Below are 23,285 nucleotides of genomic sequence, written 5' to 3'. Positions count from 1 at the left end.
ATTTCTACATCGATGCTGAAGAAGCTTAAAGTTACCTATAGCAAACAGCACAGCTGACAGGTTGTGTTTATCTTAATCCCAAATTGCCAGTGGCAGTGCTGTGGTATAGGTAGGTTGTATAAGGAGTCCCTGGCTGGAAAGGAGATGACTCCTTGATGCACAGCTACAGTTCCTGCATTAGCCGCAACTAGCAAGTCCAGTCTTGTGGGGATTTGAATGGAAGTGATGGCTTTATAGTCAGCAATGTACAGATCAGGTTCTAGGAAGAAATCCTTCACTGTGAGACTGGTGAGACACTAGAACTGATTGCACAGAGAGGGTGTTCAGCCTGGGGAAGAGAAAGCTTCAGGGGGACCTTTGAGCAGGTCCCCGTGCCTAAAGGGGCTCCAGGAAAGCTGGAGGGGGGCTTTGGACAAGGGCCTGTAGGGCCAGGCCAGGAGGAATGCCTTTAACCTGCCCTAGGGGAGACTGAGCTGAGCTCTCAGGCAGAAGCTCTTCCCTGGGAGGGTGCTGAGGCGCTGGCACAGAGTGCCCAGAGAAGCTGTGGCTGCCCCATCCCTGGCAGTGCTCAAGGGCAGGTTGGACACAGGGGCTTGGAGCAAGCTGCTCCAGTGGAAGGGGTCCCTGCCCCGTGGCAGGGGTTGGAACTGGAGGAGCTTTCAGTTCCCTTCCAACCCAAACCAGTCTGGGATTCTGTGATATGGTGCCTCTGTTGCAATATGATGCATATTGCAGTGTATAGATCACACAATTATTTAGGTGGAACTTTATTTTTTGTGGGAAAGAATGTGCTGCATGGCCTGTGGCTAATGCAGTTGTGTCAGGAGATGTTGACATGTAACTGCATTTCAACATGTTCTATATGAAAGCAGCCTGTTGAGGCAGGGAGTGTGCAGGGATTGTGGTACTCTGATTGTGCCTGCATCACTTGGAAAATCAGCTGATAGATGAGATCAAGTGGAGTTAGTGCATACACTAAATGAATGCCTGTTTTCCTACAATCCGTAAACTTCATTACAGTGCTGCTGGTGTTTTGACCTATTTAGAATTGACTTTATCATGTGAAGAACCCGTTCTGAGTCTCTGGTGCTTCTAGGAGTTTGTGTGACTATGATATAGAAGAACTCAATATGTGATCTTTGCAACGTGAAGAATTGCTCTTTGTCACTGTTTCAATGCCTCTTGTGCAGAGTGTACACTTCGGTTGCTTAAGAACGATAGAAGGGATTTTTTTGTAACTTCCAGAGACTTATTCACATCATTCACAACTGAGATTGCTTTGATCCTTTAAACGTGTTTCTGCATGGATAGGGAGTAGGGCTTTATCTCACGTCACTGAATAGGCTCTCAGATCTGAACCTGAAGAATGGCAGCACTCTAAACGGCATCCTTCAGTATTTCTGTGCATGCAGTCTGTGCAGTGATGGATTATAAAGGTCAGGAAACCACACTCTCTGTCTAGAACACAGTGAAGTGATAGATCACTAGCACCTTTATAGGTAAGTGCTGTTATGAGCCAGACTTGAGCTTGGTTTCATTACCACCATATATTGTTTCTATCTACTGCACATAAAACCATGTGCAAAGAGATTTAAAAGACATTAAATGCAACATTATTTGTTGTCCTACCAAAAGTACATGTCAAGATGGAGAAGGTTTTGGTTCTTAAATTAACATCCTTTCTTTGCCTTAAGGATCACTCAGGTACCCTGAAGAGCAGTCTTCTCCAGGTGGATCAGAACTGTGTCCGTAACTCGTACGATGTCTTCTCTTTGCTTAGGTAAGGTGTTGGAGAATATTCTATGTAGCTCTTGGTAACTTCTTTAGCATGTGAGTAGAATGAGCCTTTCCAAGTATAAAACCAACTCTTCTGGACTGGAATGTGCAAAGGAGATATCCAGGTAGTGCTGATGTGCCTCTGGTAGCAAGGAGGTGGGCCTTGAGTGTGTGTTCCTTGGCTTCTGCCATGTGGATGCTTTAGTGCACTGACCTGGAGCTGGCTGTGGAAGTCAAGATCATGGAGCTTCTTGTTGGAGGGCTTTTGTGGAAAAGCCCTTGTCCTGGTTTCAACTGGGATAGAGTTAGTTTTCTTCCTAGTAGCTGGTGCAGTGCTGTGGTTTTGATTTTTAGATGAGAGCAATGCTGATAACACACCCATGGTTTTGTTGTTGCTCAGTAGCACTTACCCTGATCAAGGACTCTTCATTCTCCCGTGCTCTGCCAGTGAGGAGGAGCACAAGAAGCTGGGAGGGAGCAGAGACAGGACCCCAGACCCAAACTAACCAAAGGGGTATTCCATACCACAGCACGTCATGCCCAGGATAGAAACTGGGGGAGTTGGCTGGAGGTAGCTGATCACTGGGTATCTGTTAGCAGGTGCTGAGCAATTGTATTGTGCATCACTTGTGTTTCTTTAGTTCTTCCTTTTGTTTTTTCCCTTTATTATTATTTATTATTATTATTACTACTACTAATATTATTATTATATCTTATTTTAATTATTAAACTGTTCTTATCTCAACCCATGGATTTTACATTTCCCCCATGTCTCCTCCCTATCTCACTGTGGGGTTGTGTGTGTGAGCGGCTGCCTGGTACTTAGTTACCACCTGGGGTTAAACCACAACAGCCCCACTCTGTTCTCAACAACATTAAAACTTAACTCAATTAGAACTAGGGGCAGGGGGGAAGCAACTTGCCCAAACTTAACTTGGTAGAATGATGCTGTAGTTGGAACAAAGCAGCTACACACCTGAATGTGTGTGGTTTGTGTCTTTTTAAATGTCTAATTTGAATTGAATTTGCCTTTTTTCTGCTTTATAATCCAGAAAATAGGCACTGCACAAAGTCAGGATCCAGTTACTCCAACACTTTTATGGTATAAAACGGGTATGGTGACTGCAGTTTTAGGTGGTTGTTTAGGTCAGGTGGTGAAACCTGCAAAACACTGGCATAAAGGTAAATGAAAGGTCCTTTTTCAGATCTGCTTTAATGATAATAGATCAAGAACATTATGTGTGGAAAAATAGAAGTTTTAAACACTTGTCAGTAGATGGATTTTGAGGAGTTCAAAAGGCATTTAACAAGCCCTGCAGGGAAGGACTTGGGGGCATTGGTCGATGAGAAAATGAACATGAGCCGGCTTCAGTGTGCACTTGCAGCCCAGAAAGCAACCGTATCCTGGGCTGCATCAAAAGGAGCGTGACCAGCAGGGCGAAGGAGGTGATCCTGCCCCTCTGCTCTGCTCTTGTGAGACCTCACCTGCAGCACTGTGTGCAGTTCTGGTGTCCTCAACATAAAAAGGACATGGAGCTGTTGGAACAAGTCCAGAGGAGGCCACGAGGATGAGCAGGGGCTGGAGCAGCTCCTGTATGGAGCCAGGCTGAGAAAGTTGGGGCTGTTGAGCCTGGAGAAGAGAAGCTGCGTGGAGACCTCAGAGCAGCTTCCAGTGTCTGAAGGGGGGCTACAAGGATGCTGGGGAGGGGACTCTTCATTAGGAACTGGACTGATAGGACAAGGGGTGATGGGTTCAAACTGAAACGGGGAGTTTAGATTGGATAGAAGGAAGAAGTTCTTTACTGTAAGGGTGCTGAGGCACTGGAATGGGTTGCCCCGGGAGGTTGTGAATGCTCCATCCCTGGCAGTGTTCAAGGCCAGGTTGGACAGAGCCTTGGGTGCCATGGTCTAGTGTGAGGTGTCCCTGGCCATGGCAGGGGGTTGGAACTGGATGATCTTAAGGTCCTTTCCAACCCAAACTATTCTATGATTTTAAGACAGGTTGATAACTTCAGTTCTACAGTAATAGCAATAGATGTGCTAGAAAGGAAACCCTCGAGAAGGAAGTGTTTAATATGCTTTCAAAAGTCTTTGGAGAAATACATTTGTGTTTTTATCAGTTGTAATGAAAGTTGAATGCCTTTGGTAGTGTTAACGGTAGGTGTCACTGTTGCTTGTGAAGTGAAGACCTTAACTCTAGGAGACGTTAACTCTTATGTTGCTTATTCAAGAAGTCCGTGTTTTATAAGCTCTCTTAAAACTTAAATGTGCTGTTTCTTGGTTGTGTAAAGCAGGTTTGAACCAAAAGCTGCATTCTAAATGTCTGTCTCCTGCACTTTTAGTGCAAAACAGCCTGGGGGTGCGTTATAAACTTCTGGTTGTGCTCTGGCACAGTCTGTTAAAGAGAACTCTTCTACTACCTAACATTATCTTTGTTAAATAGAATAGAATGTGTGCTGGTCATCCTGAGTGCTTTATTGATGCGTTTTTGTGGGTTTCCCACATTTCCTTTGCATTTCTTTGTAGGATGAAGCACACTCTCACTCGCTATTACATCATGACTTGACCAGCTTGAGCCTGTCTGAGCCTGTCTAACTGTGTCTAATCTGAACCGTGGTCCTTCTGAAAGTGTCTATCATAAAGCTAACAAGAAACGAAGATGTCAGCTTTGCTAAAGCTCCCCTTGCTGGATGCTGTTTTGAAACCTCACTACTGAAGCTGAGCACTTTGTTTGGTCTTGGGAAGGTTCTTGAGAGCCCAGACATCATCTCTTTATAGTTCCTAGGTGTGCTGTTGGGTGTAGCTCTTGTTCAGCCCTGCCCTCTGAGCAGAGACATTCTCTTTTTGCTTTGTCCTAAAAGGAACAGGTTTTTATCCAGGCCTCACCACCAGGCCTGCTGCTGATTATGCCTCAGTGGATTTGACATATCCTGTAGGAGTACATCTTGCATTGTCTACTTCCATCAGAAGTTAGCAGTTATCAGCTGTGACCGTTTCTAGGTGCTCTTTTCACCTGTTTCCTTCTTAGCTAAGAAAGCTCTTCAGGAGCTGAGGCAAAGTCTAGAATCCTTTCTATGGATTTCTGTAGGTCCAAACTTAAACAGGGGAAGTTCAGGTTGGATATAAGGAAGAAGCTCTTCCCTGTGAGGGTGCTGAGGCGCTGGCACAGGGTGCCCAGAGAAGCTGTGGCTGCCCCATCCCTGGCAGTGTTCAAGGCCAGGTTGGACACAGGGGCTTGGAGCAAGCTGCTCTAGTGGAAGGGGTCCCTGCCCGTGGCAGGGGTTGGAACTGGATGATCTTAAGGTCCTTTCCAACCCAGACCATTCTATGGTTCTATTCCCTCCCACATTAGCTCTGCTATTTTACAGGTACACTTTCTCTACTGCTGCTTACCTTCGACATCAACCTTAAACCACTGGTGATAGTGTTTATTTCTTTTAAAGCAATCTCTAGTCTCTTCTTCTCAGGTCCCTTTGCTCCTACCAAGCATGTTGGTTCCCACCTCTCCAGCTCAAGTCCAGGCTTGAGTAATGAGCCCATGAACTCTTTCCAATGATGGTTTTTGTGTGACTATGTTCCATTTGCAACCTGAAGAGAGAGATGGGCATAATTTGAGTTGTGATTCATTTGACAGGACATGTACTTGGGGAGGAAATGAATCTGTCTGCCTGCTTCTGTCCGTTGGCTGTAAAGAGAACAGGGAGGTGTCTGTGCTTGCATCTGGTCACATAAATCCCACGTTTTGAAGGCTTTCTCATGATATGATGCTTGTCTGTAGTAAAAATTCACAAGCTGCACGTGTGGTTTCCTAATGCTTCCATGGGACATGTGGATATGAAGAACAGCTTTGTCCCGGTTTTGCTTAAACTCCCTAAAACCAGGAAGCAAATCCTAGTGATGATGGTGTCTGTATCCCAGTTATTCTGATGGTGTCATTCTGCCAGGTGGGATCAGCTGAACAGTGTGGAAATCATAGAATGGTTTGTGTTGGAAGGGACCTTAAAGCTTATCCAGCTCCAACCCCTGCCATGGGCAGGGACACCTTCTACTAGAGTAGCTTGCTTCAAGCCTCTGTGTCCAGCCTGGCCTTGAACACTGCCAGGGATGGGACATCATCCTTGTGTGAGATGAGCAACTGAGAGAGAAGGTTTTACCTCGACCCTCACCTCCTGAAAAAGTATAAAATGAGAACTTCTGTGGTCAGCCTATCCATCAAACCTGTTTTGGGGGGAAGAAATGATTGAATTTTTGTTTTTACTTCTCAGAAGAAGTGAATAGCTCAAACTCATGAAGCTTGTGAATAGGCCTTAATGAAAAGCACGTGCTTGGCTCAAATTCTGTTGATTTAAAGAAATTAGTTAGGAATGCCAGAGCGTGTGAACAGTAGAAAATGGTTTGAGTGTTGGATAAAAGTCGTGCCTGTGTGCTCAGATGCTTAATGACTCAGATTTACAAGTTCATTAAGCAGGAGGAAAAGTTTAAGTACCCAGAGAGCTGAGCTTTACACAAGGAGAGTTCTCAGCACCTCTGCAGCTCGTGAACCTTCTTGTTTTGGGGCAGGGGCATCTCAGGCAGATGAAGACAGGCTGAGAACATTGGGGCTGTTGAGCCTGGGGAAGAGAAGCTGCGTGGAGACCTCAGAGCCGCTTCCAGTGTGTGAAGGGGGCTGCATGGATGCTGAGGAGGGACTCTTCATCAGGGACTGCAGTGATAGGACAAGGGGTGATGGGTTCAAACTGAAACAGGGGAAGTTCAGGTTGGATCTGAGGCAAAAGTTCTTTACTGTGAGGTGCTGGCACAGCGTGCCCAGAGAAGCTGTGGCTGCCCCATCCCTGGCAGCGTTGAAGGCCAGGTTGGACACAGGGGCTTGGAGCAAGCTGCTCTAGTGGAAGGGGTCCCTGGCCGTGGCAGGGGTTGGAACTGGATGGCCTTATGGTCCTTTCCAACCCAAACCATTCTATGACTGTATGAAATGTAGTGCTGTTAAGCAGTTGTTCATGCCATATAGAAATGACAAATGTTCTCCCAGCCTTTTGTTTTAAAAAGGGCTAGCTAACAAAAATGAGCCCCCCCCATTGGGAAGCTGAAAGGTTGAGGTTTTGTCCCTTGGCCATCTTGTCAGATTTCCCGAGGAGAGGTCACTTAAAGGCATTCTAAATATTATGTTGCTGGTGGTAATAGGTTCGAGAGTAACGTGTTTCACCTTTCACATCACACTCAGGATGGGCCAGATTCATCTGAGGTCATGTTCTGGACATGTCTCCATAATCACACTCTCAGCACGTTTGCAGCACTAATGGGAATAGGTTTATATTTAGGATTCTCTGAGTTTTCTCTCTTTTCTTTAAATAGTGAAAAATAGACGTTTCAGTCTGAAGTGGTGTTGGGAAGGTGGGGTGTGCTGGCAATTGCTAAAAGAAGACCTTAAAATCCTATATGTTAGGATTCTGCTTTGGTTCCTAAATCTAAAAACGATTATCTTGTAGTCTGCATCAGATCCTTATGGTATTGTGACAGAACAATTGGCCTGCTATTAGTTTTTATGCTTCTATATATGTGAGTGCCTCAAATCCTCCCCAGTTCTGCTTGCAGACAGAAAGTGCTCTAAGAATTAGTGAAACATGCCCCTTTGAAGGTTTGTTTCCTATGTTTTTCTCTCTCCAGTCCAAAACTGCATTGTCTGTGGCTTAACCATTTCTTCAGCAGCATGGATGGCATGCTTGTGCTTTTTAGCCAGCCACTAAGTGCAGATTGAAAGCATTTTGGTTGTATCCTGGGCTGCATCAAAAGGAGCATGACCAGCAGGTTGGAGGAGGTGATCCTGCCCCTCTGCTCTTCTGAGACCCCACGTGAAGCACTGTGTGCAGTGCTGGTGCAGGAAGAGAAGATGCTCTCAGCTGTTCCCTGACTGTTCAGGTTGTACAGCATCTGCCCCATCCCTGGCAGCGTTCAAGGCCAGGTTGGACACGGGCTTGGAGCAAGCTGCTCCAGTGGAAGGTGTCCCTGCCCGTGGCAGGGACTGGATCTTGATGAGCTTTAAGGTCCCTTCAACCCAAACCAGTCTGGGATCCTATGATGATAAACCCATAGGTGAGTCATGCCAATCTATTCTGACTTGAGCTTCACTGAATTTCTTCTGTTTTCATCCTCATCTCCATGAAGGAAGTGAGGCTGTGCAGTGGGTGGGATTCATTGTCCAGCCTCTGCAGCTCTGACTGCATGGAAATAGTGTGGCTCTTCTCTACCCTATTCCTTTCAGCCTGCTGGTATTTGCATAGAGATAAAAGGAGGTAGGAAAGCTTAGTTTAATTTCTACGTCAAAATATGCACTGCGGAGTCTTTCATTTATAGCTTTTCCCTTTTTTGTCCTTTCCTCACAAAGGTTCCCGACTTACAAATGCCACCAACTTCTTTCTAAACACTGTAGTTATAGATGTTCATGCAGTAGGAAGAGTGCCACATGCTGTGAAGATGGCACTTGTGTGTGGCAGGAGGTTATCACCTTTGAAGGGCCTTGCTCTTCGTTTTCCTGTATGTTAGCAGTCAAATTGCTGGCTCTCAAACTGCAGACCTTCAGACTTTAATCCTGTTGCTGCCACCACCCTCTCCCAGCAGGAGCCTGGAAGGGGCAGTAGGATTCCTCTTAGCCTGACTTGTGCTTTTAAATCAGTATGTTCCTCTGCTAAAAACTCCCCTTTGCTAGTGATAACTGTGATTGTTTTCCTGCAGTGGCCAGCCTGGATGTTTCTAAGCTAGGAAGCATTTCCACCTGGAAGACTTGGCTCCTCGTACTGTGTAAGCAGCCAAGACAGGGCAGGCATCCCCTTGGCTTGGGACATGAAACCCCAGGTGGCCTGAAGCCAACACAAATAAACACAGACTGTAATGGGACCTCTTGAGTGCCTCTGTATGCTTCAATAAGCAGCACTCTCATGGATGAGCACTACAACAAGTGTCATCTCTCTTGGCCTAAAAAGCATGGGGGTTGGAATCGTGGGGTGGTGTCTTCCTGGGATGGAAACTGGGATGTGAATTTTCTGAAGGGGTTCCTTAGGGATATTTATGTGTGGAATCAGACATTATGGACAAATCTGTTCCCAGGCCTTTCACTTGTGTGGTGCAAAGCTCTATGGAAACTGAGGCTAATCAGTCACCACAAGAGTCGGTTTACAAGGCTGACTTTTGCCCAGATCTGTAGAAGGGAATGACATGGGTCACAGCAAGTTGAAACAGTCCATGAAGCATGGGAGAGAGGTGGGGGGTTTGTATGTTAACTGCAGGGTTAGCAGTTAACATACAGTTAGCTGCTGCATTTATCTTCAGCTTTCCCAGTAGAGCCTATGGAATGAAACACCTTTATGGTGGCAGATCCTTAGCCTAAGCATGATAGGGACGTTGCTAGCTCTTGATCAAATCTGGGTTCAGAGCTCTGTTTAAAAGAGGAATGGCACAGAGCTGTGCAGAACTTCATAAGCAGCTTTATTCTGCTGCTTTATTTGTGCTGGTGCGTGAAAGACTGTATCAATGAAGTGATGTTCAATGAGATTAGAAGTCATAGAACCAACCAGGTTGGAAAAGCCCTTTAAGCTCACCCAGTCCAACCTTCATCCCAGCACTGCCAAGGCCACCACTGCCCCATGGCACTGAGGCCTCCTCTCCACAGGGTGTGAACACTTGCAGGGCCGGTGCCTGCAGCCCTGCCCTGGGCAGCCTGTTCCAATGCCTGAGCACCCTCTGGGGCAGGAATTGTTCCTCAGCTCCATCTAAACCTGCCCTGGTGCAGCTTGAGGCCATTTCCTCTTGTCCTAAATGCTCACATGTTTATGCCCTTTGGGAATTGGATTTGCATGTAACTTACCTTTGTACTGTGTAGACTGTCTTGAATGTGATTGTTGACCTGACTTATTGCAAACTGATAAGCACCAATATCAAGAACAAAAAGCAGCTTCCTTTTGTTATTTGCCACAAATACATCTGTTCTTTGGGTAAAAAAGTCAAGCCGTAAACTCAGCCCAGCACTGGAGTCCAGTCTGTGACTTGGAATAAGAGGGTTAGAGACAGCTCAGGTTTTGTGACTTCATTTCTGCAAAACATGGTTTGTTCTTCACATGAAGGAAGTTTCAGGGGAAGTTTAGATTGGATATAAGGAGGAAATCCTTTCCTGTTAGGGTGGTGAGGCACTGGAATGGGTTGCCCAGGGAGGTTGTGAATGCTCCATCCCTGGCAGTGTTCAAGGCCAGGTTGGACGAAGCCTTGGGTGCCATGGTTTAGTGCGAGGTATCCCTGGCCATGGCAGGGGAGTTGGAACTGGATGATCTTAAGGTCCTTTCCAACCCAAACTATTCTGTGATTCTATGAAGACTCCTCTTCCATTCCTGCCCTCTATGTATTGAAGGCGATCTATCTACTAGGTAGCTCCTCATGCTGGAGGCCAGGACCTCCCTTGCTCCCAGCCTGCCAGACGTGTTTGGTCCTTTCCTTCTCCATTTACACTTAGCTCAAAGCATCCACTGCTGAGGTGTCCACATGGATTTGATTCTCCAAAAGCTTCATTGGAGCCTTACACATGTAAGACTCAAACCTGTGTGGAAGGATGATGTGCCTGTGCTCCGGCGGCACTGTCTTGAGTTTCTCACAGCACTGGCTCTCATAGAGCTTTAATGCCATAAATGAACAAGTCAGACTTGCATTTTCTTCTCCTCTTACTCCCTACTGTCTTCTCTCACCTTTTAACAAGTTGGAGCTATGGGTTGCTGAGGAAATTGGGAGAGGGAGTGGAAGATCAGGAGCTTCAACTTGTTCTTGTGGGAAAGCAGATGTAGCAGATGATGGTTTAAAGGGCTGTGTCTGAAGTATGTTATAGCTGGCTGGCACTGACCATAATCTCATTGCTGGGCTGATACAAAGTAATGTACGTTCCATTTTTTATATTTAATAGGAAAGTCTTGGATTACTTATTTAATAATAGGTTTGAGTATTTTCCTTCTAGGATCCTACATCTTACTTATTGCCAGAAGTATTCTGTTCTCTCTTCTAAATCCCTGGTAGTAATTCTCAGTTTAAATTTAGGCTCATTGTAAACTAAGGTTGTTCTGGCAACTACAAGCATAGGAGGTTATTTCTCTTGTGAGAAGTAGCTGGAGTATGGGGCTGCTGTAATTAATGGATGTATTTATGGCTTAAAGTTGTGTCCATGAGCGATCCAGATGTGTCTGATAGCAGCAAAGAGCTATTTGGAGTGTGTGATAGAACTACAAAATCCTGTATCAAATGTCCAATAAAGCTGAGAGTCTTTCATTAATGTAAATCTAAGCATATGTTAGCTTAATAGGCACAACTGTCACTACATCCAGCTTTCAGGTTTATAAGGACTGCAGCCAGGAATGAACTTGCTGTATAAACTAGTAAATCACTGGACTAATTCATGGCCAAGAGGGATATCTCAGTTGCAGGATACAGCATGTTTCCTAAAGGAAAGTGCTTCAGCTGAACCTTCGAACACTGCAGAGCTGACAGAGAGCAAATGTGTTGTTACAGCCCATTCCCCAGTTGTAAAGTCAAGTTGTGTTGGACCACTGCATTGTGGAAGCTTGGGAAGTCAGGAAGCCTGCTCCTTCTTGCAAACAAGACACGGCTGGTATTGCAAAGAAATCCTGTATTAGTGGTGAGGAAGTCCAAAGCATGGCAAGTTCTTTTTCCCTTCCAAGTCAGTACCCAGGTTGAATTGATTGGCAGAGCATCATATACTAGAATTGCTTTAAATCTTATAGCCAAGGTAGGAAGTAGGTTTTTTTTTAGTGGGGGAAGGAGATAGTTCTGTCAAACTTAAAAAGCCTTGAAGAATTACCCCAAATAGCCCAAATTTCAGCTACTTGGGATCTAGCATGTGGAGAGATGCTGAAGCTTTACCTACTGGGTCTTCCTACATCAAGTAGGGATGCAACCTTTGTTGGTCTTGCCTTGCAGTACTATAATGGGTTTGTATCTATCCCCTTAAACTTCCAAAGGAAGGGAGAATATCTTGTTTCCTCTTAATCTCCCCACCTCAGAAAAGAAGGTAATAGGAGAATGAAAGTAGAACAGCAGCTTCATGCATCTCTACCTCCAGTCTCTGAGAGTTGTAAGGAATGTTAATGCCTGCTTTGCTTTCCAGTTCTTTCCCAGGCAGCAGCAAACTCACCTGAGGTTGGACCATTGCACAGCAGCTCTTGGGGGCCCCCAGCAGCAGTAAATCTGTCCCACTTAATGTGCATGTTACCTCTGGTGCTGGCTGACAATGGCTGTGAGCTGCTGCAGAGCCACCAGAGCAGCCTGCTGACCCAGGGTGACGACACTGTTGGCTAAGCTATCCCTTGAAGAAGGCTTGAGGCTCTGCTCTCACTGGTTTGGCTTTCCTGACCGCTGAAGGAAGTCTGGAAGCAAGCCAGTGGCCTCTTAAAGCCCTGAATTAGTTCTTGAAGTGCTATGGAAGTGCTAATTTTAATAAGAAATAATAGCCCTCTTGAACAATGTAGGAAGAATCCTGCATTGGCTGATAGCACATTGGTTATGCCATCAGCTGGCTAATTGTTGTCAAGTACTAAAGCAATCCATAGAATCACAGAATGGTTTGGGTTGGAAAGGACCTTAAGATCATCCAGTTCCAACCCCCCCTGCCATGGGCAGGGACACCTCACACTGAACCATGGCACCCAAGGCTCTGTCCAACCTGGCCTTGAACACTGCCAGGGATGGAGCATTCACAACCTCGCTGGGCAATCCAGATTATATTCAAAGCACACGTTGTGCCAGCTTTAGGCTGTAGTGCTGGACTTGCATTCAGACTAGAAATGGGAAAAATCTGTGGTCAATTAGCAATGAAATTTCTCTCCATTCACTTACATATATATTTTAATGTAGATTTATGGCCTCAACTTGATCTCCATTCATGGGTACAATCATAACTGCCTCCACTACACTGTCTTGTGCATGCAGAAATGATGGCAGGGACCCCTTCCACTGGAGCAGCTTGCTCCAAGCCCCTGTGTCCAACCTGGCCTTGAACACTGCCAGGGATGGAGCAGCCACAGCTTCTCTGGGCACCCTGTGCCAGCGCCTCAGCACCCTCACAGGGAAGAGCTTCTGCCTAAGAGCTCATCTCAGTCTCCCCTCGGGCAGGTTAAAGCCATTCCCCTTTTGCTGATGTCACTTAGTTTGCATTCCTGTTGTTGAATAACCAAAGATTTCCATGTGGGGACCTTTCTGGCTGGAAAAGGGAGATTTTTGTTGGTAGCTGCTGGTTTTGTGACTTGAATCCCTAAAAGTTTTAATCTTGGAAGTTTTAACTTTGGATGTAGTCATAATCTTACTGTTAGCACTTTAAAGTTCTTGGAATAACAGTAAATGTACTGGGATTGAGTCAACCAGTATCAGTAAGTTCTTTGTCTTGTGTGTAAATGGTGTTAGTTGGCATCAAGGCAGCCAAGTTTAACTGGATGGTTTTGTTCTTTATGTTGCACGATCGATGTTTGGCTTAAAAAGAAAATAATTTCTTATTAAACCCAGGCTTGATTACTGAATTATTTTGTGTAGCAGCCTGTGTAGGTTAGGAATAGACCTTTATTTACAGATTAACTGAAGTATTCTAAACTATGTACTGGTTTGAGGAGTCAGTCTGAATTGATGTTTGTCCCTTATATTTGCCCAGAGAAGCTGTGGCTGCCCCATCCCTGGCAGTGTTCAAGGCCAGGTTGGACACAGGGGCTTGGAGCAAGCTGCTCCAGTGGAAGGGGTCCCTGGCCGTGGCAGGGGTTGGAACTGGATGAGCTTTAAGCTCCCTTCCGACCCAATCCATGACTCTATGAATGTTACTAACACTGTTTGTTCCCTGTTGCCCTTGTATCATCTCTTTGCTGTGTATTAGCTTGCTGAGCCGCTGTCCTCATACTGAATGAACCAAGATGTAATGTGTGCCATTAAGTTGGTATGCTGAGGGGAGATGCTGTGAGAAGTAGTAGTGCTTTGTGGTTACTCATATTTGAAGCATGTAGCCTGATTAGGCTGCATACATACCATTAAAAACCATTAGCCAAAACCTTTGAATAATAATCCTTATAAATCTGGAAGAGATTAAAGAGTGTAGAAGGAAGGAGCTGTGTATCCTCTTCTGTGCGCTCTCGTGCTTTGGTCCTTGGCTCACAGCAAATGTGTGACCTTACTTTAATAGAATTAAGCATTCCCATGAAGAGGGGTTAATTTTGAGTGAATGGTGATGGTCACTGAAACAACCTTGGCCTTTGCATTGCATCAGCCTGGCAAAGCACTGATACCATGTGGTAGGATACCTGTTTGGGGTTTTGCTGTTCTCATTAGACCTTAGTTATGTTCTTATCCCAGCAGCAAGGTTGTCTGAAGAGGATCCTTATAAAAGGAGAAGCCATTAATAGTGAAAACTGTGACTGGGAGGAGTAAGCCTGGGTGTACATGCCTTAAAAGACATTGTCTGCAGACCAACTCTCATTTTATTTAGTGAATACATTAATTTCTGCTCCATATTAATGCCTTTAATGCCTCTCTTAGACTGTGTTTTGCCACTGCTTTCCTCTGCCTGGTTTCTTTTTCCTCATAAGGCAAACAGTCTGTTTCCTTTTCACCCTAAAGTCAGGGTTAGATCAGAAACAGTCCTCATCTTTCACTCTTCAAGCATAGTTCAACTCAGAAAACCACATTTCTGTTGCAGAAGGGTCCATAGGATACAGGGAGATACTAAAGGCTATTTTGCGCTCTTGGCCTGGGCAGCTCTGTGTTATCTAAAGGATATTTGCACTTTTTAAAGCTGGGCTATATAACAGTGCCCATGGTAACTGTTGTGTCTTGATGTTAAGTGTTAGAACTTGATTACAGAGATTTCATGTCATGATTATCTGCTCTGTCACCTACAGCTTTGCTTATCAGCTTCTATTGTATTTAACAAACGAAAAGGAGATTTGGTGGTTGATCGTATTTAGGCACTTGCTGGTTTGCTTTGGCTACTCCTTCATGTGATGGTTCCTCCTCTAATGCTTCATTTCTAACTGGAAGCTGACATTGCATTCACGTTACTGCTGCTGGGTTTAAGGCAGCTGATGCATTCATCATGTGTTGGGGAACCTGTACTTCAGCCCTATCTTCTCTTTTCCTCACAGGCTTCACAGAGCCCAGTGTGCAATTAAACAGACTCAGGTAACTGTTCAGAAAATAGGAAGGGAGATTGAAGAGAAGCTGAGATGTACATCTACAAGCAATGAACTGGTGAGTTTGGGTGTTTAAAACCTTATTCTACGGGCTTGCTCTAGCATCTGGCTGGTGTTTTGACCATAAGCTTGTTTTTCTTCACACTTGACAGTCTATCTTTAAACCTGTCGTTTCAAATGGGAACTCCTCAGAGAAGCAGAACGGAATGGATTTGAGATTTGTGTCTGTTAATAAACTGTTTATCCTATTTCTACCTTTATTTTCTATAACTGCTTTGAAACTGTAAAAGCCTAAATACAGCACAGCGCACAGGAGAGGTTGATCAGGAGAACCAAACTTGGAATGATTTAGATAAATCTTGACAGGAACCTGTGGTGGATTTAGAGGGAGGTGAGTCTATTGCCAGTATCTTCTTGCACCCTGCTCCCTTTGGGTGAACGCAGTTCCTGCAGAAGCTGTCACTCAAGTGACACATTCATTTTAAGCAGGAATTGTATTAGATCTCACAATAGCTTTTGACAGTTTGTTTTGCCTGTTCTCTTCCCCTCTCCAAAAGCATGCATTGGCATGAGTTCCTGCTTTCTGCCCACAAAGGTTGAGCTCAGGTGCAAGCAGTGAGGTGATGGAACAAGAGGGGCTCAAAGTGACTGTGTGCAGTTCTGGTGTCCTCAGCATAAAACAGACATGGTGCTGTTGGAACAAGTACAGAGGAGGCCACAAGGATGGGCAGGGACTGGAGCAGCTCCTGTATGGAGACAGGCTGAGAGAGTTGGGGCTGTTGAGCCTGGAGAAGAGAAGCTGTGTGGAGACCTCAGAGCAGCTTCCAGTGTCTGAAGGGGGCTACAAGGATGCTGGGGGGGGACTCTTCATTAGGGACTGGAGTGATAGGACAAGGGGTGATGGGTTCAAACTGACATAGGGGAAGTTTAGATTGGATATAAGGAAGAAGTTCTTTACTGTGAGGGTGGTGAGGCACTGGAATGGGTTGCCCAGGGAAGTTGTGAATGCTCCATCCCTGGCAGTGTTCAAGGCCAGGTTGGACAGAGCCTTGGGTGACATAGTCTGGTGTGAGGTGTCCCTGGCCATGGCAGAGGGTTGGAACTGAATGATCTCAAGGTCCTTTACAGCCCAAACCATTCTATGATTCTATGACTTCATTATATTTGTCCTGACATGAGGCTGGTGCCTTGTCCAGGAACAGGCAAACATGGGATGTGAAGTTACTTTATTGCTGTGAGGTAGATTCTGGGCTGGAGCTAGATGATCTTTAAGGTCCCTTCTGTGGCCCTGCTGCCACACTGGTGCTGATAGAGGCCAGGATGCTGTTGACTTCTTGGCTGCCTGGGTGCAAACTCTTGTTCAGGTCCATTAATCAGGACCCCTAGGTCCTTTTCCATGAGCAGCTTTCCACAGTCAGAGCAGAGGAGATGCATCCCAGAGGAGGACACAGCTGAGTTTCTCTCCTTCCAAAGCAGCAAAATGCTTAAGGCCTGTGGTAATCTATGAACTCTGGCAGACACTTGTCTTGTCTTATTTTTTCCCTTCTCTCCTATCACCCCTTTTATGGAACTGTTTGTGTGCAGAAAAGCTGCTTTATTGTTTAAAATGTGTTTTTCTTCCAACAGAAAAAGGAGAGTGAATGTTTACAGCTGAAGATCCTGGTGCTACGCAATGAACTGGAGAGGCAGAAGAAGGCCCTTGGTCAAGAAGTATCCTTATTGCATAAGGAAAAAAGTACTTTGCATGACAGAGGTAAGTGTAAAACTGCTGCTATTGCAGGTATCCGTAATCCACTGATCAGAAGAGTAGCAGCCTTGCTGATGGTCACGGTCACCAACATGAAGGTGCTGTTTTAGGTTGTTTTTTTTACCTGGCTCTAACTTACTTCTGTTTATCTGAAGTTTGCAGCCAGATCCAGGCTCTTCACCATCTGTGTTATAATGAATCCTGGACAGGAGATTCTGTTCTGCTTCTGAAGAGCTTCTTACCATGACACATCTCTAAAGCAATATTGCAGCAGTGCTTAATTAAATTGTAATGGGAAAATCAGAAGAGCTGCACTATTAACACAGTAAACAGCACCGTGATGCAGGCACATTATCATGTCATAAGGGATGTTATCATACCTGTGATTAGGATCCCATTCTAAGTGTTAGAAGACAAATATCCCTCTTAATAGCTTATAATGTAAGTGAAAGGTGACGTGCTCAGTTGTCTTGGTGTTTCCTTTTACTGGGGAAGTGTCCTGTAGTGGTAAAATCTGTGTCAGTGTCTCTTTGGAGCTCACCAGAGACCAAGCTACAGGGATGTTTGATCTTCTTCCAGGGCTTTTAAAACTTAACTGAGTCTACAGTAATTAATCACTACTAAAAATGAGGGGGGGTTGTCATTTACTTCTTCCTCTGAAGAAAGATGGAGAGGGGTTTTTTACAAGGGCCTATAGGCTTGTTGGAGTGAGGCCAGAGGAGGCTATGAAGGTGCTGTGGGGGCTGGAGCAGCTCTGCTCTGGAGCCAGGCTGAGAGAGCTGGGCTGGGTGAGCCTGGAGAAGAGAAGGCTCCTGAAGGGGAGACCTGAGAGCAGCTCCAGTGCCTAAAGGGGCTGCAGGAAAGCTGGAGAGGGGCTTGGGACAAGGGCCTGTAGGGCCAGGCCAAGGGGAATGGCTTGAACCTGCCCGAGGGGAGACTGAGCTGAGCTCTTAGGCAGAAGCTCTTCCCTGTGAGGGTGCTGAGGCGCTGGCACTGGGTGCCCAGAGAAGCTGTGGCTGCCCCATCCCTGGCAGTGCTCAAGGCCAGGTTGGACACAGGGGCTTGGAGCAAGCTGCTCCAGTGGAAGGGGTCCCTACCTATGGCAGGGGTTGGAACTGGAGGAGCTTTAAGGTCCCTTCAACCCAAACCAGTCTGGGATCCTACTAATTTCTCCACTACTGTGGACATGAGGGGAGCAGGTGTCAAAGAAGAATGAAGTTATATTGGGTGTCTTTGGCTGGTGAATGGTGTGTAATGCATGGAGAAGTGTTCCTCCTCGACTGCCATTCCCTTGTTGGCAGCATCACATGGAAAACAGGCATCTAAAAGTATGTGGAGGGTTATTGCCAACATTTGTGTCAGTATCTACATTTATAATACTTCAGATAGCCAAGAAAATATTTGATACTATTTTTTTTTCCCTGATTCCTCATGTTTAGGAAATACATTTGAGAGTGAATACCAGAAACTTCAAGAGCATAATGAATCCCTGCATGAATTAAGAAAGGAATGCACTGCCAAGAGGTAACAGGACCGATGCCTTTTCTGCTCTTGGAAAGGAAATACAAGATTGAGAGCAGGCCATTTGGCTCCTGGCACCAAATTCTTCCCAATGTCACCCCAAAACCTCTGTTCAGACATATCTGCTATGATTTGTAGGTATCTAAACTGACAATTGAGAGTGGCAAGTCTAGAAGAGAAGAAAACGGATGCTTGGTTGCATGTGTAGACTATGTAAAGAGTTTTAGGTCTGTTTTAGTGTAACAGAACTTTAGGAATTAGTTGTCATAGGCAAAATATGCTTATATGAGGTACAAGTGAAAATGCAAAGTTACCTTCGTGTTCTCCATTTTTATTGGGATGGAATTGCCTTGCTTTTTTGGGAGAGGGGAGGTGGTGCTTGGGAAGATGCAGAGGGAATGTGATGGTTTGATACCTTTACTTAAAGCTTTTTGTAGGAACTAATGGGTTTGGGATCTCTTTCCCCAAAGAGAACTGTTTCTGAAGACACACGCCCAGCAGACTATTCGATGCAAACAACTGCTGTCAGAGCTCTCCTACATCTACCCTATTGATCTGGTATGGTTTTGACATTCTGCTTGATGGGAAATGAACCTCCTATTTATCACACTGTGAGCAAATACCACATTTTATTCATGATGAAACTTGCACTTCACTCATGCTGGTCTTTCCCAGCTTTACCTTGGATTTGGTCCCTGGATTGGAACTTACGGGAGGAGGACTTGTGCCAACATCTCTCAAATAGTCTCCACTACAAGAGCAGAATAGCTGTATTTTAATGGATGCTTTCCATTCTGTTTACCATGATATAAAGTAACCCTGACAGTAAACTAGCTGAACTGTAATGGAGTGCACATAACAGATGTCAAAGTAGAGCTCCAAAACCTTTATATAATGAAGCTCTCCCTTTTTCTATACAGCGTTTATTTCCATATTATGTAAAACATGGACTAAAATACAAACTCACTCCGAGTTTAGTTGAATATTTAGTTTCTTCTGTCAAAAAATGCTTTGTTGTGATGGTTTTTTTTTGTGCAGGTTTCTGTGTTCTGGGTGTTCCTTTTCCATTCTCATTGTTGGTTTTTAACCTTGCAGAATGATCAGAAGGATTACTTTGTTTGTGGAGTCAAGCTTCCTAATTCTGAAGACTTTCAAGGTAGCTGCATGTTCTTAATTCAGTTGTTACAGTTGATGCTGCTGCTGAACTTCATGGAATTAAGTAAAGTGATAGGAATGGCTTATGATGCAGATACCTGGCTGAAAAGGGACTAGAAGTAAACTTATGCATCATTTATTCCTAATTCCTAGTACAAAGAGGGTTACTGTTGATGCTTAGAAAAGTACCTCAGTATTCCAAGTCTCAACACTGGGACACTGGAGCAGGTTACCCAGGGAGGCTCCAGAGTTTCCATCTGGAGTCTCCATCCTTGAGGATGCTCAGAACCCAATGGGGTCATGCACAGCCTGCTGTAGCTGATCCTACACTGAGCAGGGTGGTAGGACTATGCAGTTTCCAGAGGTGCTTTCCAGATGGAGGGATGCTGGATAATGCTTGTCTGATCTAAAATTCCATTGTGGCTACTCGCAGTCCATAAACCTGGATTGGGACATCGTGCATGAATCCCCATTCAGTTTGCTGTAGCTGCTGGTGAGCTTACCAAATACATACCTTGCATAAGGAAGACTTTAAAGCTGGAGTATGTGGAGTATTTTAGAAGTCAGCTTCTAGTTTAACTGTCTGTACTCTTCCTGTTGCAGAAGCAAATCTGTAATATACCTTTCTGAGTAACAGTTGTACAGGTGACTGCATGAGGGTGCTGAGGCACTGGCACAGGGTGCCCAGAGAAGTTGTGGCTGCCCCATCCCTGGCAGTGCTCAAGGCCAGGTTGGACACAGGGGCTTGGAGCAAGCTGCTCTAGTGGAAGGCTTTTGGAGCAACCTATTGCAGGGTGGTGGAACTGGATGATCTTAAGGCCCTTTTCAACCCAAGCCATCCTATGGTTCTAAGTTAGGCTCTCAGAGCTCAGTATGATTTCATAGTTGTGGCTGAACATCACTGTAAGCTTCTTGGAGAGTCCTCTGTACAGCTGATTTCACAGGACTCCCTTGTGCCTTAGAAAGGGTGATTCTCACATTGTTTGTATTGGTATGTTCACTTATAAAGAACTAAAATAGAGCAAATAGAAAGGAAAAGCCCTCAGAGGCTGAAGGCTGTAATTTGAATTGCCAGACCCATGTGTATTCCCCCTCAGGTGAAACTTCAAGGTTGCAACCTTAAATGTCCAATTGAAAATGATACTTTAAACCAATGGGTTAATCTAAGTTCTTGCAGTTATTGGCAGAGAATAGATTTCATACCCTGGGGTCGGTGTGTCTCCAACTGATCTCACTAATGAATGGAGTTTGGAGGAATGCAGCTTTCCCTGACCCTGGTCATACATGTCAGCTCCACCTCAGACATGCATAAAGCTTGAGGCTTCAGTTTTGTCTTGGGGATTTTGTTTTGCTTTTCCCATTTCTTCTCCACCCTCCCCTACTCAGCAAGTGTTGAAGAGTCATATTTAGCTTTGAAAAGTGGAATATTGGAAGGAGAACAAGTTATCCCCCATTTTGTATTGCTCTTTAATGGAAGAGGCAAATGCAGTGAAGTGCAAGCAACTGTAAAACAGCCTAAATTTCAGTCTTGAACCTCTTCTTCAGTTATAACTTCTGACAGCTTCATTATTGTATTGTTCTCTGAGCAATAATAATACCTGAAGGGGCCTACAAGGATGCTGGAGAGGGGCTCTTCATCAGGGACTGTGGTGATAGGACAAGGGGTGATGGGTTCAAACTGAAACAGGGGAAGTTCAGGTTGGAGATAAGGCAGAAGCTCTTCCCTGTGAGGGTGCTGAGGCGCTGGCACAGGGTGCCCAGAGAAGCTGTGGCTGCCCCATCCCTGGCAGTGTTCAAGGCCAGGTTGGACGGAACTGTGGGTGACATTGTCTAGGGTGAGGTGTCCCTGCCCATGGCAAGGGGTTGGAACTGCAGGATCTTAAGGTCCTTTCCAACCCAAACCGTTCTATGACGGACTTGCACTCAGCCTACACTCGGATTCAGTTGATTTATTTTAATAATGGAATCCTTTTGTTCTTGACAGCAAAAGATGATGGAAGCATTGCTGTTGCCCTGGGCTACACTGCACACTTGGTGTCAATGATATCGTACTTCTTACAAGTGCCACTCAGGTATCCAATAATCCACAAGGGCTCCCGGTCTACGATAAAGGACAACATCAATGACAAACTGACGGAGAAAGAGCGAGAGTAAGTATGTTATAAATATGCTTATGTCCTTTATCAGAATGATAAAACCCCCTTGAACAGTTCTGGGTAGTGTGAAAGGACACAGAGTTTCAAGTTATTACTGGGGCTGTTCAGCCTGGAGAGGAGAAGCTGCATGGAGACCTCGGAGCAGCTTCCAGTGTCTGAAGGGGGCTGCAAGGATACAGAGAGGGACTCTTCATCAGGGTCTGGAGTGATAGCACAAGGGGTGATGGGTTCAAATTGAAACAGGGGAAGTTCAGGTTAGATATAAGGAAGAAGTTCTTTACTGTGAGGGTGGTGAGGCACCAGCACAGGAGAAGCTGTGGCTGCCCCATCTCTGGCAGTGTTCAAGGCCAGGTTGGACACAGGGGCTTGGAGTAAGCTGCTCTAGTGGCAGGGAGTTGGAACTGGGTAAGCTTAAAGGTCCTTTCCAAACCAAACCAGTCTGGGACTCTGTGATCTAAAACCTAGTAAAATTAATACTTTGTTTTAACACGGAGGATTTTAATCAACTGAAAAAGAGCGGTGTAAGCTGTTCCCTACTACAAATCAACTTAATTCTCAATGAGGAGTGTTTAACTTGTTCTGTAGTCATTGTCTTTCAACATGTAGCTATGCTATTGTTATTGTTATGCTACTAGGAAACAGGGTCCTGCTGTCCTTAAATTCACTCTCCACATCCTTTCTCCTGTGTTTTGGCACTTTGCCTCTTTCCCTCTGTCTTTGCACCTGTGTGCTCTAATGTGAAAGTAGCTGCAATTGTTGGTTAAGCTTTACTTTAAAGCCTGAAACCACAGAATTCAAAGGAACTCACTGCTGACCATCTGTCAAGGCCAGGTCTCATCCTGTCTGTGTGGATGGTGACAGGGTCAGGAACTTTGTTATTCCATAGGAAAGGTTTGAAAAAGTAGGAAAGGAAATGGCTGAGGGGAAATGGATTTTTGGAAAGGAGCTGTGTGTGACACAGAACCCCTCTTCTCTTTGGAAATATGCAAAAAGGAGCTGTGTGTGACACAGAACCCCTCTTCTCTTTGGAAATAAGCAATCAAAGTATTACATTAATTCCTAATGGTCCAAATCAAGTTGGAAGGGTCTTATTGTGCACAGTTGACAGGATTGGGATGCTTGGAAGTGTCTGATTTCTCTTTGAAGCTTAGTGACCATTGACAAGCAGACCCTTGAGTTGAACTCACTGAGGTCTTCCTGTTCTGACACAATAGGACTATAGAATGATGTCTTACAAATGAATTCTGATACCATTTTAAGAACTTGTCCAAACACTTCCTGGGCAACTTACCATGAATCTGGTTTGCTTCAGTGTAGTTCTCTTTGCATATGACCAAACTCTTTCCTGTTCTTAGGCCATTTCTGTCTCTGCTCTCGTGAGACCTCACTGGGAGCATTGTGTGCAGTTCTGGTGTTCTCAACATAAAGAGGACATGGAACTGTTGGAACAAGTCCAGAGGAGGCCACGAGGATGATCAGGGGCTGGAGCTGCTCCTGTATGGAGCCAGGCTGAGAAAGTTGGGGCTGTTGAGCCTGGATAAGAGAAGCTGCATGGAGACCTCAGGGCAGCTTCTAGTGTCTGAAGGGGGGCTATAGGGATGCTGGGGAGGGACTCTTCATCAGGGACTGCAGTGATAGGAAAAGGGGTGATGGGTTCAAACTGAAACAGGGGAAGTTTAGATTGGATCTAAGGAAGAAGTTCTTTCCTGTGAGGGTGCT

At 45.2% G+C, this 23,285-nt stretch overlaps 1 protein-coding gene across 5 annotated transcripts in view; it reads left to right on the top strand.

Annotated features, from left to right (window-relative positions):
• UVRAG (UV radiation resistance associated) overlaps positions 1–23,285 on the top strand; it is an 88,944-nt gene that overhangs the window by 21,421 nt on the left and 44,238 nt on the right. For all 5 annotated transcript variants that reach the window (XR_009744223.1, XM_061458125.1, XM_061458126.1 and 2 more), the window contains 7 exons: positions 1,695–1,780; positions 14,940–15,045; positions 16,614–16,740; positions 18,174–18,258; positions 18,726–18,813; positions 19,351–19,411; positions 21,395–21,560. Coding sequence is in view for 4 of the 5 variants with exons in the window: in XM_061458125.1 (XP_061314109.1) it covers positions 1,695–1,780; positions 14,940–15,045; positions 16,614–16,740; positions 18,174–18,258; positions 18,726–18,813; positions 19,351–19,411; positions 21,395–21,560 (719 nt within the window). In the remaining variant the exon portion in view is untranslated. The remainder of the gene's footprint in view (positions 1–1,694; positions 1,781–14,939; positions 15,046–16,613; positions 16,741–18,173; positions 18,259–18,725; positions 18,814–19,350; positions 19,412–21,394; positions 21,561–23,285) is intronic.

Source organism: Pezoporus flaviventris, unplaced genomic scaffold (genome assembly GCF_033815535.1).
Source record: "Pezoporus flaviventris isolate CSIRO_AGI_PZ_B2104156 unplaced genomic scaffold, CSIRO_AGI_Pfla_v1 ptg000025l, whole genome shotgun sequence".
In the NCBI taxonomy this organism is placed as follows: Eukaryota; Metazoa; Chordata; class Aves; order Psittaciformes; family Psittacidae; genus Pezoporus; species Pezoporus flaviventris.
This window is presented reverse-complemented; position numbering and strand designations above follow the sequence as displayed.